The sequence below is a fragment of the Haemorhous mexicanus genome, chromosome 17 (genome assembly GCF_027477595.1).
Source record: "Haemorhous mexicanus isolate bHaeMex1 chromosome 17, bHaeMex1.pri, whole genome shotgun sequence".
Lineage (NCBI taxonomy): Eukaryota > Metazoa > Chordata > Aves > Passeriformes > Fringillidae > Haemorhous > Haemorhous mexicanus.
The window spans coordinates 1,998,466-2,017,389 of NC_082357.1; the positions used below are offsets into that span (position 1 = coordinate 1,998,466).

The window sequence follows — 18,924 nt, forward strand, 5'->3', positions numbered from 1 at the left end:
TGAGGGGCCCCGCTCACAGCCCCGCAATGGCGGCCGCGGGCGCACGCGCACCATCCCCATGGCAACGCGGATCCCGCTCCCGGCCCCGCCCCGCCCCCCTGCCCTCACTCACGGCGCCCACCGCCCCGCTCAGCGCCGGGCCGGGCCGGGCCGGACAGCGGGCAAAGCGAACCGGCGGCACCGGGACGAGCGCAGGGCCGGGGACAGCGCTGCGGGGCCGCGTCCTCGGGGGCTGCTCGCTACAACCGCCCGCAGCCAGCCCCAACCCCATTGGCTGCTCTTCGCCCCGCCCTTCGCGCGGGCTCCTCCCATTGGCCCGGCGCCGCGGGGGCTCTTGGGTGTTGTAGTACGAGGCCCGTGAGGGCGGGGACGCTCCCGGCATGCCTTGCGCTGGCGGAACTAGTTCCGGCGGCGGCGCTCACCGGGGCGCAGGTGAGGGAGCGGCGGGGCTGGGACGGGACAGCGGCTGGGAGCGGCAGTAGCGGCGGCACTCACCTCTAGGGCCGGCCCCGGGCACTCCCCGTATTCGGTGTGCCCGTGGCCGCAGCGGTTCCTTCCCGCTCGCTGAAGTCTGCGATGCTGAGGCCGCGTTGCTAGCAGGGCCGCGAGGGAGGCAGGTGTGGGGATAACGGCCCCGGAGCTATTCCGCTGGGAGATGTCCGGTAACAGCCGTGTGGCGGCCGCTGTGGCGGCTCCAGCCGCTGGGTTCGCCTCAGGTGCGTTGTTGTGTGACCGGAGCGAGCCCGGGCCGAGCCCTGCGGGTGCCGTGTCCGGCTGCCTTGGCGGACACAGCCCCTGGCAGGGGCACTGTGCTCCCTAATGTGGCTGCTCAAGTGCTTTTGTGCTTCTTACTTCGTTTTCCTGAGGTTGTTTGATGTGCTTTAATGTGCCTGAGGGTGACAGGCTCGGGGTAGAATCACTCGGCTTGGAAAGGACCTTTAAGGTGATTGAGTCCAAGCATTAAAAGATGAAGAGCTTGGTGTATTTTGTGTATTTTCAACAGATGTGGGTAGGATTGAACTCGAGTGTTGTGGATGCAGGAATGTTTTCTCTCACCCACCTCAGGAACCTGGTGTGGTTCCTGCAGCTGTGATTTGTGCTAACCCAGTCAGTCAGTGAATGATACACTGCAAAAATGAGATGTTCTGGTTCCTGTTGTGCCTGAGCTGGTAACAATTGCACCTAAAAAGGGATGTAAGGAGGCTTTTTTTTCTCCCTCTGATAAGTTATTGCTGGTTTAGTGGAACTAGAGCAAAGTCAGGAGCAGAAGCGGAGTGTGTTCCTCCTCTGCTCTGGTTTGGCCTCACCTCGAGTCCTGGAGGCAACCACAATATCAGAAGGATCTAAAGCTGTTACAGAGTGTCCAGAGGAGGGACCTGGGCATGGGGAGGGGTCTGAGGAGCAGCTGAGGCACTTGGATGGTTCAGCTGGAGAAGGAGACTGAGGGCAGAGCTCAGGGGGGGCTGCAGCTCCTCCCGAGGGGCAGCTCTGATCTCTGGGACAGGGAATGGCTGGAGCTGGGCAGGGCAGGCTCAGGCTGGATTTTGGGAAAGGCTCTTCCCCCAGAGGGTGCTGGCACTGCCCAGGCTCCCCAGGGAATGGGCACAGCCCCGAGGCTGCCAGAGCTCCAGGAGTGCTTGGAGAATGCTCTCAGGGATGCCCAGGGTGGGGTTGCTGGGGTGTCTGTGCCAGGGCTTGGACTGGATGATCCTTGGGGGTCCCTTCCCACTCAGGACATTCCCTGACTCTCTCTTGTCAGTTTACTGGCTCAGTTGGAACCTCCAGCAACCTCCACAGTGGTGCCTTGGGTGTCCCTGTTTTGGGACAGAAGGACACGTGTGGATGTCACCTGTGCTTGTGGGAGGGGATGTGAGGGAGTGAATTGAGCAGAGCCTGGAGCTGAGCAGTGCCTGCTGAGGGTGACTAACAGGCAGTGTTGCATTTGTTCTGTGGTGGGGGCTGGTTGCTTCTCAAATCACCTCCCATTTATTGTAGTGTGGCTCTAGGGTGCTTTTTGTGTCAGTTTTCTTACTAAGTTTATTTTTTCTCTGCCTTCTGATTGGCTCAAACAGCAAACTCCAAATCCAGGGCAGTGTGGGGTTTGCTGCCTGCTCTGTGCCCCAGCACTGTAGAGCTCTGACCCTGATAAATAGCTGAGTGCTGATGGATTAAATTTAGTAATAATAATAACAACAGCAGCCTCACAGGTGTCATGGCTTGACCCCAGCTGGTCACCAAGTACCAGGCTGCTGCTCTTCCCTGCTCCATCCCAGTGGGATGGGGAGGAGAATCAGAAAAGAAAGTAGAAAACCTTACGGCTTGAGGTAAGAACAATTTAATTATTGAAGCAAAGTAAAACATAATGATAATAATAATTATAATGAGAAAAATAAACCCAAAAGAAACTCAAAAGCAACATGGTTGCTCAGTACCTGCTGATTCCCATCCCATGTCCAAGCTCTGATTGGCCCCTCCCAGCCATGCTCCCCAGTTCACATACTGGGAGTACATGAATTCCATACTCTGTGCAATGGAATATCCCTCTGGCCAGTTTGGGTCAGCTCCCCCCAGCTTCTTGGGCACCTCCTTGCTAGCAGAGCATGGGAAGCTGCAAAGTCCTTGGTTTAGGGTAAGCACTGGATAGCAGCAACCAAAGCATCAGTGTGTTATCAGCACTCTTCTCATCCTAAATCCAAAAGCAGCCTGTGCCAGCTGCTGGCAAGACAATGTCCCAGCTCTGTCCCAGCTGAGAGCAGGACAGCAGAGCTGAGCGAGGCCTCTAACAAATGTGAACTTGTCACTCTATCCCAACGCAGGGGAACAGCCTGTGAATGTTCAGGAGGTCTTGGTCAAACTTATTTTTAGTAACCCAGTGTCCCTCAGTACTCTCATGTTTACTTTTACAGGGATTTTTGTGGGCTTTATTTAAAATGTTCTCTGCAATCACTTGAGCTTCTTAGGTTCTGCTGTGGCTGCCTCTGGATCCCTGGAAGTGTCCAGGGCCAGGTTGGACAGGACTTGGAGCAACATGGGATTGTAGAAGGTGTCCCTGCCCATGGCAGGGGGTGGGACAGGATGGGCTTTGAGGTCCCTTCCAAACCATCCTGGTATTCCATGATATGAGGGATTATTATGTATTGGATTCTTGTGTCACATGTCCCCTCCAGACTCCTCCTCTTTGCACCAGACAACCCTGATTTTGTTTCATTCAGGTCTTTTCATTTCAGTCCTGAGGGTTCTGATCACTGTTGTTGTCCTGGAGATTGTGAGCAGCTGTCCTTAGGTGCTTGCAGAGCTGACAACCTGCTAAAGTTCAGTCTGAGGGGAAATCTCAGAGCTTTAAAAAGTAAAAAGCAAATATATAGGCAGAGCACAGGGGAGATGTAAGAGGCTGAAGGTCCTGGATGTTCTGTTCTGTCCTGTCATTATTGTCCTGCTGACTGTGGATCACCTCACCAAGGCTGCATTGGTAACTTGTACCTGAGAGTGGCTGATTCTGACAAAGACCAAACACCTGAGTGGTTTATAATTAATGTACCAAATTAACAAGTAGGGTAGAGAACAACAAGCTAGACTTGCACCTAAATGTGCTTCTACAAACTGCCCTGGATTCTACCTCCTTTCACTCACTGCATTTTGGCCTCCCTGGGGCAGCTTTAATCTGTTTTTTGAGAAACTCTGGCTTTGCCCCTTATGATCCATTTCAATCCTCCTAGCTCTCCTTGTGTTTTGATTGTGAGGTGTTCAGGCCCTTCCCTTATTCCTGTCTGAGGACTCTGGGCTGCTCAGTGCACTACAAATTGCTGCTGTCAGGTAAAGTAGGTGCTTTTGCAGATATTTTTTAAGGGAAATAATTTCTTACCAGCTGATGGACTAGAATAGATGGTGCTTTTGTAGTCTTAACAAGCTGAGAATGAAGGAGGGGAAGAAAAGGAGGGTGGGAGAGAAAGGATCTAGGTGGGGAGTGAAGAGACAGGAATGAAAGGTGTTTTCTCATAAGAAAAGGGACTAGTGCTTGCAAGGCAGACTCCCAGTTGCTCAGAAAACAGGAGAATGGTCTTGAAATGTTACAGCTGAGGGAATCTGAGGAGCAGCTGCTGCTGAAAAACCTGTTCTTGCTCTCTTTATTCCTCATTTTGCATTTGCCTGACCCCAGAATGAATCCAAGGAGTTAAATTGGTAAGCAGTTACCAGGAGGAAGAAGGACTTTATGTTGGCTTAGCTTATGTAGAGGGACCAGGCAAGCCCCAGGAGTGCTGTACGGTGGGCAGTGAGACTACAGGGAGGGGGAAGCAATTCCCATGGGATTGCCTGGAACAAGCTGCCCAGAGAGGCTGTGGATCTCCTTCCCTGGAGATATTCAGAGCCCACCTGGACACAGCCCTGGGTAATGTGCTCAGATGACCCTGCTTGAGCAGGGAGGTTGGGTGAGATGACACCCAGTGGTCGTTGCAACCTGAACCACTCTGGGATTCGGTGTCCTGCAGCTGCAGCTGAAGCCCTCAGCTGCTGGATGCAGCTGTGCTGAGCAGCTCTTCATGGAGTGTCAGACAGGAACACTCTCCTGTGGGAGGTTCAAATGAATAGTCTGCAGTTGCTCCCTAAGGCTGGGCCTGGGATAAACCTTTCAGGCAGTCCTGGAGCTGGAGGAGCTGTGTAATTAAGTTGTGTCTGCAGGAGGTGGGGTGTGCTTGGATAATGAATGGGTAGGTGTGCTGCTGCTCCCACTGTTTCAGCATTTTCCAGGATTCACTGAGATGGGGCTGGGCTGCCTCTGAAGGGCTGAAACAATAAATGATAGAAACAATCTGCTTACAACCTGATGACAGTGGAAGGTGCACCCTCTTCAGGTGACAGAGTGGTTTTGGGAGCAGTGGGCAGTTGTCATTATTAATGACTGTGTCTTAATTTAATCAGGACCATTCTGTAATGCAAGACAGATGGGCAAGACCAGGAATGTCTGAGACATGAATTCTTAATTCTCTCCCTGCATTATAAAACATGCAGAGCAAGAGTGACATCCTTTTGTAAAACACTCAGCCTACCTTCAGGTCTTAAATAGATGTTTAGTCTTCTCTTGTCGAGGTTATTCAAAGCTGCCTTAGGCATGTTTGGATTAGACAGGGAGGAAATAAAGCCACTGCTTCTGCAGTCTTAAAAGGAGATTTGAAAGATGTGGGCTTTAGCATTATTGCCTTTTATTTTTCCAGTGTATTGGAATCCCAGAGTTCTCTACAGCAAGAGAAAACTTCCAGCAAAATCTTCTCAGCAACAGTTATTGTTTTGGGCTGAGGAGTCAATCAAAATTGAGGTAAGAATTTGAAACCCCACACATCCGAGCTGGCCTCACCTTCCAAGCCTGTGGCAACATGGAGCTGTAATTGTATGGAAAACAGGGATCAGCAGCTGAGTGCTGTGCTCTGGTTTGGCTCCTCAGGGCAGGATGTCGGAGCTGAGCGACGAGGCCAGCGAGTCGGAGCTGCTGAGCCGCAGCCTCTCCATGTGGCACGGGGTGGGGCCCGTGCTGTGCCGCGAGGAGCTGGACGTGCCCCTGGACCTGCACACGGCCTCCTCCGTCGGGCAGTACCAAGTGGTGCAGGAGTGCATCCAGCGGTGAGAGGGGCTGGGCGGGCACGGCTGGGTGCCACCTGCTCCAGGTCCGCTTGTCACCGGTGGCACGGCTGGGTGCCACCTGCTCCAGGTCCGCTTGTCACCGGTGGCACGGCTGGGTGCCACCTGCTGCAGGTGTGCTTGTCACCGGTGGCACGGCTGGGTGCCACCTGCTGCAGGTCCGCTTGTCACCAGTGGCACGGCTGGGTGCCACCTGCTGCAGGTCCGCTTGTCACCGGTGGCACGGCTGGGTGCCACCTGCTGCAGGTGTGCTTGTCACCGGTGGCACGGCTGGGTGCCACCTGCTGCAGGTCCGCTTGTCACCGGTGGCACGGCTGGGTGCCACCTGCTGCAGGTCCGCTTGTCACCGGTGGCACGGCTGGGTGCCACCTGCTGCAGGTGTGCTTGTCACCGGTGGCACGGCTGGGTGCCACCTGCTGCAGGTCCGCTTGTCACCGGTGGCACGGCTGGGTGCCACCTGCTGCAGGTCCGCTTGTCACCGGTGGCACGGCTGGGTGCCACCTGCTGCAGGTGTGCTTGTCACCGGTGGCACGGCTGGGTGCCACCTGCTGCAGGTGTGCTTGTCACCGGTGGCACGGCTGGGTGCCACCTGCTGCAGGTCCGCTTGTCACTGGTGGCACACTGATCGGGGCAACAGGGACATGTCACTGGGACTCCCAAAGGGTTCTTGGCACAAAGTTTCCAGGGGCAAATGTGCTGATAAAATTGACCTCCTTAGTGTTTTAGTAGGAGGTGTGTTCCCCCCACGGCAGGGGGTGGAATGAGGTGGTCTTTAAGGTCCCTTCTACCCCAAAGCATTCTGTGATTCTGCAATCTGGGGGAGGTTGTGCTGGAGCTGGTGGAAATTCCCACGCAGACTTCAGTGCTAGATGATAACAAGAGTCTGCAGAAGCCAGCTGTGGTCCACAGCTCCAGCACAGTAGTTCATGTGATATCTTTCCTCTGTTCCTTAGTGGAGACCTGGATTTGAACCAGAGGAACTGTGGGGGCTGGACCCCACTCATGTACGCTTCCTACATCGGCCACGACAACATCGTGCACCTGCTGCTGGAAGCGGGAGTGAACGTGAACATCCCCACCCCAGAAGGCCAGACTCCCCTCATGCTGGCCTCCAGCTGTGGCAATGAGAGTGTGGCTTACTTCCTTCTACAGGTGTGTATCCCATGAAACACAGGAAAAGCCACAGCACGTGGTTGAAATGCTCAGGGAGGGATTATCCACAAGCTGCCACTTTGTGTTCTGTTGTGAGGTCTGCTTTGTGGTGGGATTTAATTTAAACTCCTGGTGTCCCAGTATAAAGGGGCAGTGGCTGAAAGCCTGAGCAGAGCAGATGCAGTAAAGAATATTGTCTGTTCTCTTGCAGCAAGGGGCAGAGCTGGAGATGAAGGACATCCATGGCTGGACTGCCTTGTTCCACTGCACCAGTGCCGGGCACCAGCAGATGGTCAAGTTCTTACTGGAGAATGGGGCAAATGCCAACTGCAAGTAAGGAGGAATCTGTCATTTCATGTGGGAATCCTTCAAATCAGAGGGTTTTGGGAAAGCTGTAAAAGGCAGGTCTCAGAAATAAAAAACTGTGATTAGAGTTCCATGTACAGAAACCCCCGGCCGGCAGTAATTTCATTATCATTTCATTGTCATTTGTCATTCATGAAAGCAACAGGTGGCAGATGAACACGCTCCAACAGACACCTGCTTTTGTCTTCCCCCTGTACCTCAAGATGTGGCACAGCTAATATAGGGACAGGTGACCTGCAAACTGAATTGAAGTCTGCCAAGCTGTCACTGTTTATTAAACTAAGATCAAGGGAAGTTAGATTTACTGCTTGTTTAATTATCAGCTAAACACTGACACCTTCTGAACTCAAGTGCACTTCATAAGTCTTTTTATTGATTTTTCAATATGCTCAGAGTTCAGGTTGGTTTTTGAAGTGTGCCCTGCATTCCCATGCCTTGGGGACCACCACACATTTATGCACATGGAATTGCCTGAGGGCAACAAGAGGTTCTTAACTTTATTAGCTCCTGCAAAAGTGATTTGGGCTCTTAAAGGCAGATCTGCAGCTGGAAGAGTAATCTGTTGCTATGTAGCCAGTTTAGGAACCCTGAGTCTCTACAGGGAATTAATTCTCCAACAGGACAGCCAGTACATCATAGAGTCTGTGATCAGCAAAGGTTGAGGGGTGCAAATGCTCTGTTAGGGAATGGCAGAACTTCAGCTGTGGTTATGCCTGTCCACGTGTGTGTTCTTTCTCCAGGGAGCCAGTGTATGGATACACACCTCTGATGGAAGCAGCTGCTTCTGGCCATGAGATAATTGTTCAATACCTCCTCAATCATGTAAGTGTCCTGACCGTTCTCTGTGTAGCTGAATGTCTGGTTCCAGCCCTCAGAGGAACTACCACAAATTTGACACCATGCTTTTTTTGGCAGTGTTATGTTTGCTCCTTGATGACAGTCACCTCTGAAGTCCCACACTTTCAGGACTGTTTTCAGAGTTTCTACTTTCTGCAGGCTGGTACCATGATTTTACACTGACCTTGCAGGAATAGGAGTGAGGTCTGACTGTCCAGATATAACTGAATAATGACTGAATTAGAAAACAACTGAAGCTGTAATTTTTCTATTGTGTTTACAGGCCTGCATGCTCAGGCTACTGGACATCTGCATCCAAAAGCTCATGAGCAATGCAGGGCTCTTACACAGTTTGGTTTAAATCCCCTTTGACTGGTCCAGCTTACTGCCAGAAGGAGGCAGCAATGCAAAACACTTCAGATCAAACAAACCTGTTCCCAGTGGCAGTGCACAAGAGCTCTGGGCTATTTGGCATTCAGGAATTGGAGAAACTGGAGATAGCTAGAAAGACATTCAGGGTATTAGTGCAGCTTGAACTCTCTGTCAAAGGTGAGCCTGTATTGCTGATGGAGGAGCTAAGACAATTTTGGGGGTTTTTTTTGAAATACATATGTATTTTTTACACTGCCCTCTGCCATGTGCACTTAACCAGGTATTTTTTCTGCAGGGAGTGAAGGCAGATGTCAGAGATAACACTGGAGCCACAGCACGGACCCTGGCCATGAAGTATGGCCATACCAAGATTGTGGGGCTGATAGATTTGCATGCAGCCCCAGTGCCCAAGGTCTTCTGCAGAGGTCCAGGTAACACATGTTTGTTCCATTTTAAGATGGAACCTGCAGTGAGGTGTGTGATAGTTTGAAAGTATGTTATACTGTGTAGATGGGGTAGTGCTACCTGGAAAATTTCTACCTGGAATTTCTATCCTGGAAATTCCAGCATTTCTAAGGATGAAAGAGGCATGAAGCCAACAACTCTTGTCTGCTGGCCCCTTTCTGACCTAGGTTAGCTGTTCCATCCTCACTCTTTAACATTTCTCTTTTTCTTTCTACTGCACTTATAGGACCAGTAGCAAGTAAAACAGGCAAATGACTTCTTGTGCTGCTAACAACCTGTGTTTGAACTGCAGGCAACTATGAGGAGCTGAGTTCTTCAGATGAATCATATTCTGCTCCCCAGAGACAAAGACCTGCTCGTAGGACCAAGGGTCCCAGCATCCATGAGGGGCCCCAGGCCTTGGCCAAGATCACTGCAATTGGCCTTGGGGGAAGGAAGCAGTCTTGCTATGGTGAGGAGAGTTGGGAGCTTGAGGGACAGTCCCCTGAGATCTCAAATGCACTGCAGCTGTTCCTGCTGGCCATTTTTGATTTGTTGGGGTTCATGTGTGGTTTGTACAGGACAAAGATAGCTTTGTATGAAGGTGTTCACTGTCCAGTGTCTGGGTTAGAAAGAAAACCCCCTGAACTCTTTTGTCAAGGCTGGATATTGATGAGTGGGATACTTTTCTGCTCTCACCTCAACTGCTGTTCCCCTGACTCTTGAGAACAGTTCAGTTTCCCTTTTTAGGCAGGCTCAAAAGTTTGAGAGCCCTTCTGAAGCTGATGACAGGGAGGTGCTCACAGCGGCCAAGAAATCTTTGATCGTAAGAGTGAACTTGTGAGTTTTGCCTTCCCTGATGCTTGAAATGCTTCTCAAAATGAAATTGCAAAACTTTTGCAAGAGACCGAGAGAAAGATGATCTCAGACATCCTGATGCAGTGCTAGGAGGTTTGTTTTGCTGTCTGTCACAGGTACTTCTCAGACTGGTTGCCTGGAATAACCAAGATTATGGACTTGAAAGCATGTTCAAAGCTCAGTTCATTCTCTTAAACACAGGTCTGTGAGTCTGTGTTATCCCCCAGGCTCTATTGGAATGATACTGTCAGCTTCTTAAATGCCAGTGGGATTCTCCTGGTGTTTTAGCACAGCTGCAGGAGGGTTGGTTCTGCAGGGTGTGTAGGGCTGCTCTCCTAAGCAGCTCTTTCTCCCCTTTCATAATTTGAGTATAACGAGGAGAGGGAGTGCTGGAAGCTGCTGTTTAAGGTACATCTCTGCTATAAGGTGTTTTCTTTGACTTTCTTTCAATGTAAGCATGTAAATGAAGTTCATGTGCTGTGGGGTCATGTGAGGGAACTGCAGGACCCTGCATTTCTCAGGTGCTTTCTGTGCTTTTTAGAATGAAACTTGTCAGTTGTGAGCACAGTCTCTCATTTCGGTTATTTTCACATCCAGAAGTAGTTACATTTCCTGCAGGAGCCTCCCTGATTAACTTGCATCCTAATCTCTGTTCTCCCTTCCTGTTGCACACAGAGCAGGTGCCCCCTCAGGGCTATGTCACCTTCAGCAATGATGGCAGCTGTGTGCCCGGTGTTATCCGGCACAGAGACGTCACCTCCCCGATCAACGAGCTGGACGTGGACAGCAGCAGCAGCAGGGGTAAGTCACTGTCTCAGAAATGCAGTGCCCACCTGGGTGTGAGTCCAGGCCTTGGCTTCCTTTCCCACTAAGACGCTGAGATTGGAATATTGGTCCTGAGGGAGGGCTGGGATGGTTGAGCTACAGAAGATAAAGCTCAATTTCATCAATTTGTACAAATAGTCTGAAGGAGGGTGGGATGAAGACAGAGCATGGCTGTTTCCAGAAGTGTCTCTGGTGGCAAACAGACTTGGGGAATGAAGAGTGCTGGGGATCTGATGTGAAATCTCTGCCTCGGGGTCTTCTGGTGTCCGGAGTGCTGCACACAAAGCCTTGCTTGGAATCTCACCTTCCTTTACACCTCCGGGAGGCTTTGCTGGTAATTGTGTAACAAAACCAGAATGTAACAAAGTTGTACTTCAATATATTTTTTCCTGTTCCTTTCCAGAGGATAGTGCTTTGTCCAGCAATAGCTTGGGAACCATCAGGAGCAGCAGCAGCAGCAGCAGTGAATGCCTAATTAGAATCCCGGGAGTTAGCAGTGAAGGCTCCTTGGAAAGCAATGAGGTGGGTTTTCTTTTCTTTGCCTTCAGCTTGGTCAGTGCCTTCACCCTTGGGAGACTCTACTACCATGGGACCCTGTAAGGCCAGGCTGGGTGAAGAAAGGCTCTTCCAGGGACAGTAAAACCAAGGAGGAGGAAGAGGTTGGAGGTTACTCACAGCTCACGTGGGTCAAGGCAGCTCTGGGGTACGAAAGGGCCTTAAGGATTTGGAGGAGCCTGCAATTGTTAGTCCCCCTAATCCTGACATCTCTGCACAATCATCCTTTCCATTCTGTGGGTGGTTTTTTCTTTTCCAGGACTCTGACCACACCAACAGCCCTCCAAGTCGGAAACAAGCCAAGAGCTTTAAGGGCAAGACCCGCTTCAGCAACAGTGACAGCCAGTGGAGCCACTGCCTGGGGAAGGCTGGGGGCTGCTGCCAGCACCTGGTCCTTCCTGAGCCCCCGGCCTACACAGGGCCCCAGGTAACCACAGACTTGTCCTCCAGGTTCTGCCACTGTGCCAGGTGTGGGAGGCTTTTCCAAGGTTACCAAAGCACCTTGTATTCCAAACTTAAACGCTTGTGAGACAGCAATTTCTTGAAGAGGAGCTGTTTGCTGAAATGTTGCTGTTGCTGGGAGGGGTTTCCTAGACCCTTCAGGCCTGTGGGTGGGCTATCAAACCTGGCAGTGGGGTGGGCTGGGGTAGCTGATTCTGTGTCATTCTGCTCTGCACTTGTTAGAAGAGGTGTGGCTGCAGCAGAGGCCAGCCCTGGTGTGTGACTGTGGACAAGGGCAGGGAACCACAAGACGTTGCTGCTGGAACCCAGAAAGGTGTTACAACAGCATAAGGAAGCAGATATTTATGATTAGGAGCAATGGTGGTGCTTTTGTTGAGAGGGTGTAACTAAGTTTCTTTTGTCTGGACTGCAGGACCTGGCAACATTCCTTGAGGAGATTGGGTGCCTGAAGTACCTGCAGGTGTTTGAGGAGCAAGACGTGGACCTCCGGATCTTCCTGACCCTCACAGAGAGTGACCTGAAGGAAATAGGCATCACGTGAGTGTCTGTCCTGTCCTGTCCGTCCCAGCTTCCCCCTACAAACCACGTGCAGCCTGGTCAAGAAGGTTTAGCTGGGGAGTGCTGCTCTCTTCTGGCTGCCACACAATTCGACCTCCCCTTGTCCTCAGCTGTAGCGCACTCCTGCTTCTGAAGGTACCTTGGAGAGACCAGACACTGCAGAGGTGCTCATGGCGTCCTGCTGTGCTCAGGGGCAGGTGGTGCAGGGCTTGACCCGTGTTGGTTCCATCCCCCAGGCTCTTTGGCCCCAAGAGGAAGATGACCTCGGCCATCGCGCGCTGGCACAGCAGCGCCCGCCCGCCCAGCGATGCGCTGGAGTTGGCCTACGCCGATCGGCTGGAGGCGGAGATGCAGGAATTGGCCATCCAGCTGCACAAGGTGAGGCTGCTGCCAGCTCCTCAGGGCCCTACGCCCTGCAGGAAGCGATCAGTGACGTGGTTTTGTTGTGCCTCTGATGGTTTTTCCTTCACCTCAAGCCATGGCTTACAGTGGACACGCTTGGTGTACAAACAGCACAAGTACAACTTACCCACTCCTCATCCTTGGTGCTCCTTTTTGTCTGGTTCCCATCCAGCTGGGAGCTATAGGAGCCAGGGCAGGAATCAAATCCCTACTCTTTCCCAGCAGTGTCATTTTTGTGGTGCAGTTTCGGTGAACAGACTTGTGTTGTTTTGGGAAATTTGGACTCATAAGTAACTTTGTAAACAGAGAGGAAGGGGGAATTGTAGCTGTGGAGCTGGGCTTAGTGTGGAGAGACCCTGTACTCAGTATACAAGCTTCATCCAGCTTCCTTTCCCACCGTAAAGGAACGTTCTGGCTGCCTCAGGCATTAAAATAGCAGGGACTCGAGAGATGTTCAGTGCTCCCAGCCTGATCCCCAGTGTGCTCTGCTGCAGAGGTGTGAAGAGGTGCAGGTGATGAAGGGCCAGGTGTGCCAGGAGCAGAAGCTGCGTGCAGTGGCTGAGAGCTGTTTGATGGAGCGGGATGAGACCTGGAATGCCATCCAGTGCCAGCTCAGAGAGGCTCAGGCCATCACCACGGATGCTGGAGTCCTGCTGGATCAGATCAAGTAAGTCATTCCCTGGAAGTGACACTGAGACTGCTGGGAAATAGGATTTGGGGTCATATTGGCAGCCTTACAGGTGATTCTCAGGGTAAGGCAGGAGAGCTCACCTGGCACCTGAACACATTTGGATCCTGCCTTTCCCTAGTGAAAAGCCACAGCCATGGGAGCACATGTGAAGCTTTGGTCAGATGCATGAGCTGGAAGTGGCCTTTATGGGGGTGCTGGGGTGCTCCTGCTTCAACTAGAAGCAACCAAAAGGCTTGAGGCTGTGCCTACCCAGGGTAAGACTTGGTGATCTTTTTGAATACGAGAAGGAGTTTTTAACCCATACCCTGGCAAAGGATGTGCAGTACCTCACAAGTGAAGAATATTTTTCTTGCAACTCTGTGACAGCTGGCAAAATAATCTAAATAACCTCCTGACACTCCTTTTACTACCTTTGTGGTGCTTTTCTCTGTGCCCCAGTTATACTCCTCTCATGGGCCTTGTTCTGTCCAGTGATACAATAGGAACATCCCTGAAAGTGGCATAAATCCTGCTGTTTATGGATCCTAGCCCAAGAGAGTGGGGTCTGCTGGCTTCCAAGCCAGGGTGAGCTGAAGTTGGATCCAGAAGCTCAGCAGAGCAATATTCCCACTGCAAGGGGCAGAGCCTGGCTTTTCCCCCTGACTGAGGAGCTGAGGCTGCTGTAGAAGGGCCCTGCCATGTTCTGAACCATACACTGCTTGAATTGGTGGGATGGTGATGACAGCCTGAGAACCTGGGTGCCCCTCATGCCTCTTCTGAAGTCGTTTCCTTTGCCCATTAGAAACCTTGGATTGGGCCTCATTCTCCCACAGACCAACACAGCCCCTGGCTTGGGCTTCCTGCTGCTCACCCCAGCCCCTCCTTGTCTTGTCCCCCCACAGCTCCTCTGTGCACAGGGCAGAGCTGGCTGTGGCTGCAGATGGGGAGCAGTGGCCGGGAGCTGAGCAGTGCCAGCACCCCAGGCTTGGGCTGAGGCGCCACTTCCTCCTCCCGGGAAGCAGCAAGGAGCAGGTTGTACCCCAGGGCCTTAGAGGTGCTGCCCGGGCACCCCACACAGGTACTGCAGGCTGTAGGATGTGCAGTGTCACTGCCAGCCTGTCCCTGTCCTGCTGATGGCTTGGGTGTGGTTTGGCAGGAGCTGCCAGGCAGAGCTGTCGTCCCGGCTGGCCCCGGAGCGCGTGGGCGAGGGAGCGCCGGACACGCAGGAGCAGCACAGCACCGGGGAGAGCGAGCGGCCCGGGGAGCGCCCAGGTGAGCACCAGGAGAGCCCAGGGCAAAGCCCTGCTTGTCTTTCCTTGCTGAAAGTCAGACCATTGGGAATGGATGAGCAGCCAGACTCTTAGAGGGAGTTGAATTCTTGCTCTCAGGGTATTTGGAGTGGAACTTGCGGAGTTTCTCAGCAAGTTTTGGGATCTGGCAGACGTTTGTGGCTCAAAATGCAGAGGTGTAGCACAGGCCCCAGTGGCAGCCCCGCTTTGGGGACCTGTGGCTGCACCTTGGGCTTGTTACCACCCTGTGCACTGGAGCAGGGTCTGAACCAGAAGGGGTGGTTGGTTCCCTAACCCAGTTGGGGAATTTGCTGTTAGATCCATGGGACAAACCTCTGTGGCTGAGCAGGCCTGACCCAGCAGTTCCTTATCCCTAGGAGTTGGTAAATGATCCCTGGAAGTGCTCAAGGCCAGGTTGAAGGGAACTTGGAGTAACCTGGTCTAGTGCAAGATGTCCCTATCCATGGCAGGGGGTGGAGTGGGATGGGCTTTAAGGTCCCTTCCAACCTAAATAATTCCATGATTCTGAGATTCTCTTATCTTGCTGCCTGTGACATGTTCTAGTGACCTGTTCTTTGCTGCCTGTGTCGTAGAAGTAACACAGCAGAGATCCTGTTGATTTCTGTCCACTACACTCAATCCATTTGAGATTCTCTTAATAAACAACCCAGCCAGTCTAAAAAATGTAAATTCCTAAGTGGTAGAATTGCCAGAAAACCCCTCAGTTTGGCACAGGCAGCTCCAGCTCTCTTCCTATGTGATTCAGAAGCCCTAACTGGAATCCCTTTGGCTGGGGATGCTTCCCAGCACCACCAGCCCCTTGTGTGCTCTGTCCCAGAGAGCTGCAGATGGATTAACTGTGTCCCTGTCCTTGCAGTGCTGGAAGGGTGGCCACCTTCCCTGAAGTCCCTGAGCTTGCCTGAGCTGTCAGCTGTGCTGGAGGAGTGTGTGGGAGAGATGGGTAAGCTGGGAAGGACTCTGGGCATCTGGAGGAACTGTTGTGATGGGGGAGGCATGGCTGGATGGGGTTTGGTGGTTTGGAGTTGTTGTTGGGAGAATCCTTGCTTGGTCAGGGAAGTCTCCAGACTCTGGAGTTGGTGCTGTTCTTGCTGCAGATCTTGGGCTCTGCATCATCCCCTGCTGGCAGATCCAGGCTGAGAGGTGGGGGGTGGTCCCTGCATCTCCTGCTCAGTGGTGAGATCTGCTGGGGAAGTGGTTCCCTAATCCTGTGTCCTGTTCTCCTGGTGACAGGAAATTGTCCCAGCTCCTTGCAGACAGTAGAGACATCCCTGTTCTCAGAGCAGGAAGGCAGCACAGCAGTGGCTGAGTGCAGCCTGTTCTTTCCTGCTTCCTGGCCCCTTCCTAATGCTGCTTTTTCCCTTTGGTTTGTCCTCAGGAAAAGCTCTGCAGACTGTAACTCAAAACCTCCAAAGGCTCCAAGCCCTGGGGCAGAGCGGGCAGAGCCGGCCAAAGCCATAACCAAGCCAGGAGGGTGAGTGGGAACAGCTGCCCTGCCCAGTCCCAGGCTGTGGCACTGAGGGGACACCATCCCTCACTGCCAGTCCCAGGCTGTGGCACTGAGGGGACACCATCCCTCACTGCCAGTCCCAGGCTGTGGCACTGAGGGGACACCATCCCTCACTGCCAGTCCCAGGCTGTGGCACTGAGGGGACACCATCCCTCACTGCCAGTCCCAGGCTGTGGCACTGAGGGGACACCATCCCTCACTTCCACATGCCCTGAGCTTGCTCGGAGCCCACACACCATCCTTTGTGTGCCCTCTGGTTGGTTCTCCCTTTGGAAAATCTGTAGCCTCCTTGTCCCTGTGTCCCAGCAGAGGGTGACTGTCCCTTTCTCCTGGTGGCTGCAGGAATTCTGACGTCGGGTGACTGTTCCACCCGGAAGCTGAGTGTGCCTGGGAGAGGGAGCACGGGGCCATGCCGGCAGCACCGCGGCTCTGCTGAGGGCCACCACAGCTGGCAGGGCACCGAGGAGGCTGTGGCCACCAGAGAAGACAGCTGGGAGGACAAGGGACAGCAGAGGACAACAACCAGCTGCTCTTGGGGGCCTGACTCAAGGCTCCCAGGATCTTTGTTCAAAAGGTTTAGGTTTGGAGGAGAAGCTCCAAGCATAGAAGTTTTGTCTGCCTTAAGCTTCTTGCATCCCTTGTTGTTCAGGTCTGGGTGGTGGTAGAAAGGTGACAGTTGCACACAGCAATCAATTCATTATCCTTTTCTGCATCCCAAGCTCCCCAGGGCCTCTGAAATGTGTCCCTGGCTCCTCCTGTGCCACGGGGATTGGCCCAGAGAATGGATCTGAGGCCATAAAAAAGGCAGTTTGTTGTGGAGGGGTGAAGGGAGTGGAGTTTGTGATGTTTGGCTCTTTGAGCTGCAGTGGAGCTCAAACTGCAGCCCTGTTCCTAGCTGGAATGTCTGCTCTACTGCCACCCCAGATCTGGGCTTCAAAGTCTGTTCATCCAACCATCCCACTCTGTTCACTTTGGGTTCTTGCTGTCCTCAGGGGCTGGGTGTGATCACGTTGGTGGTTTAGGAATGGCATTCACTGAAACACTCCCAACTCACCCACTCCCCCTCCTCACCTCCTCTCCCCTGGGGTGGGATGGAGAGGAGAACTGGAGGCACAAAAGGTGAAGATCACTGGTAGAAATAAAAGCATTTTACTGGAAACAGCAATGAGATTAGGAACAGTAACAGCAGCAGCAGTAATGACAGAAGTGTACAGGAGAAGTCCTGGTCCTGCAGAGATTAACCCTGTCCTGGCCAGAAGCAGGACATCACTGTTACTCCATCCTCAAGAACTTGGCTTTGTGGTCCGTGCTCTGTGGCAGAGGTCATTGGCCTGGTGTGCCAAGATCCCAGCAAGGCACGGATCCCCTGGAAAGACAGGAGAGAGAGAGAGAGAGAGAAGGAAGAGCTGGGACTGCTGAGCTTCCCCTGCCTTGGCAAGCAGGGGTGTGCCAAGGCAGCAGAGCAGGAGCAGGGATGGCTGTGTGCCCCATTGGAGGTGGGCAAAGGAACCACAGCCCAGACAGAGCTGTGGTGCCAGGCTTTGCTCCTCACCACTGCCTGCCTTTGATGTGCAGGCTTTAGTTCTGGGAAAGAGTTCTGCCAGGGTGTTCATGAGGGGGCATTGCCAAGGACAGGCCTGTCCCTGGGACTGGGTGAGGGTGCCAGGGACCTTGGTGTAGAGTGGTTTCCAGTGACTCTGTGTTCCCATTTATTCCTGAATCCTCTAAGGGGGAAAAACACAACAATCAAAATCTGAAGTCGATGACTGCTGACTTGGTGAATCAGGATAAGTCCCTTTGGGAAGAGGATGGAGCTGTGTGTTCCTTCTGCTATTTGGACTTTGGGCACAGATCCCAAATATAAAAACCCATCCAGCTCCATCTTTTCAGCTGGTCACCCCTTCTCACGAGCTGTCACCCCTGAGTCCCTTCAGGCAGGGGTGACGACTGGTGTGCCTGCAGTGTCTGTGCTTCCTGGCCCCAGGCAGGTGTGGCCCTCTCCTCTGTGCCCCCATGTGCCTGGCAGTGTCCCCCACTCTGGGGGCTGCTTCCTGCCTGTGCTTGCCTCCCACCCTCAGCACAGGGCACTGTTTTTTCATCTTGAGCAGATGCCATGGAGCACGTGGGCACCCAGTGCCAGCTGCAGGGTGAGGCTGCAGGAGCTTCACCCTGAAGAGTTTGGATGAGGTGGAAGGAATTGTCCTCATGCAGCACCCCTGGAAACTCCTCAGAGGGCTGAGGCTGTGCTGGGAGCAGTGTTCAGGGTTTGTCCCTCATTCCCTGTCACTGGGGAGTTCCAAGGTCTCTCCCTAGCCTTGGTGGGGCCTCTGGCTGCAGTAATATGGGGGTGTTAGTGCTGTTTCCCTTGAATGTGAGGCAAACCCCCCCAAAAAACTCCTAAGGGAAAAGCCCTGGCTCAGTAGTGGCCTCAGGGGGCTCTGCAGGGGGCTGTGCAGAGCAGTGGCTGGAAGGTGACTGCAGGGATTTGAGGCTTGCTTTGCTAAGTCTGAGCCTGGAATCAAAGAGGTCTGGAGGATTAACAGGATCTATCCAATACATTAGAATGCCTGGGAAAAGGGGGGAGGTGTGGCAGTGTGTGTGTGAAGGAAAAAGGCCCCAGTCAGGTGCTGCAGGTGTAAAGGCTTCAACAAGGGGTGTGAGAGCACCCAAGGGCCCAGCAGAGAGGGGATCTTTGACAACAGAGTAGCCCTGAGGGGCCAGATCCTTAACTGCAGGATGTGAAGCAGCATTCTTGCAGCTAGAGGGGCTGTGCAGGCACCAGGAGTCTGGTGCTACCCTAAGGTGAGCTGTCCATGGAAAAATAGCATTTGCTGATTTGGATAAATGAATAAAAGCTGAGAAGCCTGTGTGTGGTGTGTGGGTATCTCTGGAGGGAGCTGGGGAATCCTGAATAAGTTCCCTGATTTATTATTGCAGGGCAGGCAGGAGTGCACACAGGATTTTCCAGCCTACTC

General features: G+C 52.9%; 1 protein-coding gene across 2 annotated transcripts; it reads left to right on the plus strand.

Annotated features, from left to right (window-relative positions):
* The first annotated feature begins 386 nt into the window (after positions 1-386).
* On the plus strand, positions 387-18,818 carry ANKS3 (ankyrin repeat and sterile alpha motif domain containing 3). 2 transcript variants are annotated; one of them, XM_059861464.1, is made up of 18 exons: positions 387-432; positions 5,211-5,311; positions 5,438-5,613; positions 6,585-6,783; positions 6,995-7,116; positions 7,890-7,971; positions 8,654-8,789; positions 9,116-9,274; positions 10,336-10,461; positions 10,889-11,007; positions 11,300-11,467; positions 11,915-12,039; positions 12,297-12,438; positions 12,957-13,129; positions 14,289-14,404; positions 15,299-15,382; positions 15,818-15,913; positions 16,292-18,818. In XM_059861464.1, the coding sequence occupies exons 3-17, from the start codon at positions 5,444-5,446 to the stop codon at positions 15,898-15,900; spliced, it is 2,004 nt and encodes a 667-aa protein (XP_059717447.1). In that variant the 5' UTR covers positions 387-432; positions 5,211-5,311; positions 5,438-5,443; the 3' UTR covers positions 15,901-15,913; positions 16,292-18,818. The 2 variants fall into 2 exon arrangements, with proteins under 2 accessions (XP_059717447.1, XP_059717446.1); XM_059861463.1 differs by lacking the exon at positions 387-432 and adding an exon at positions 464-716.
* Positions 18,819-18,924: the final 106 nt, after the last annotated feature.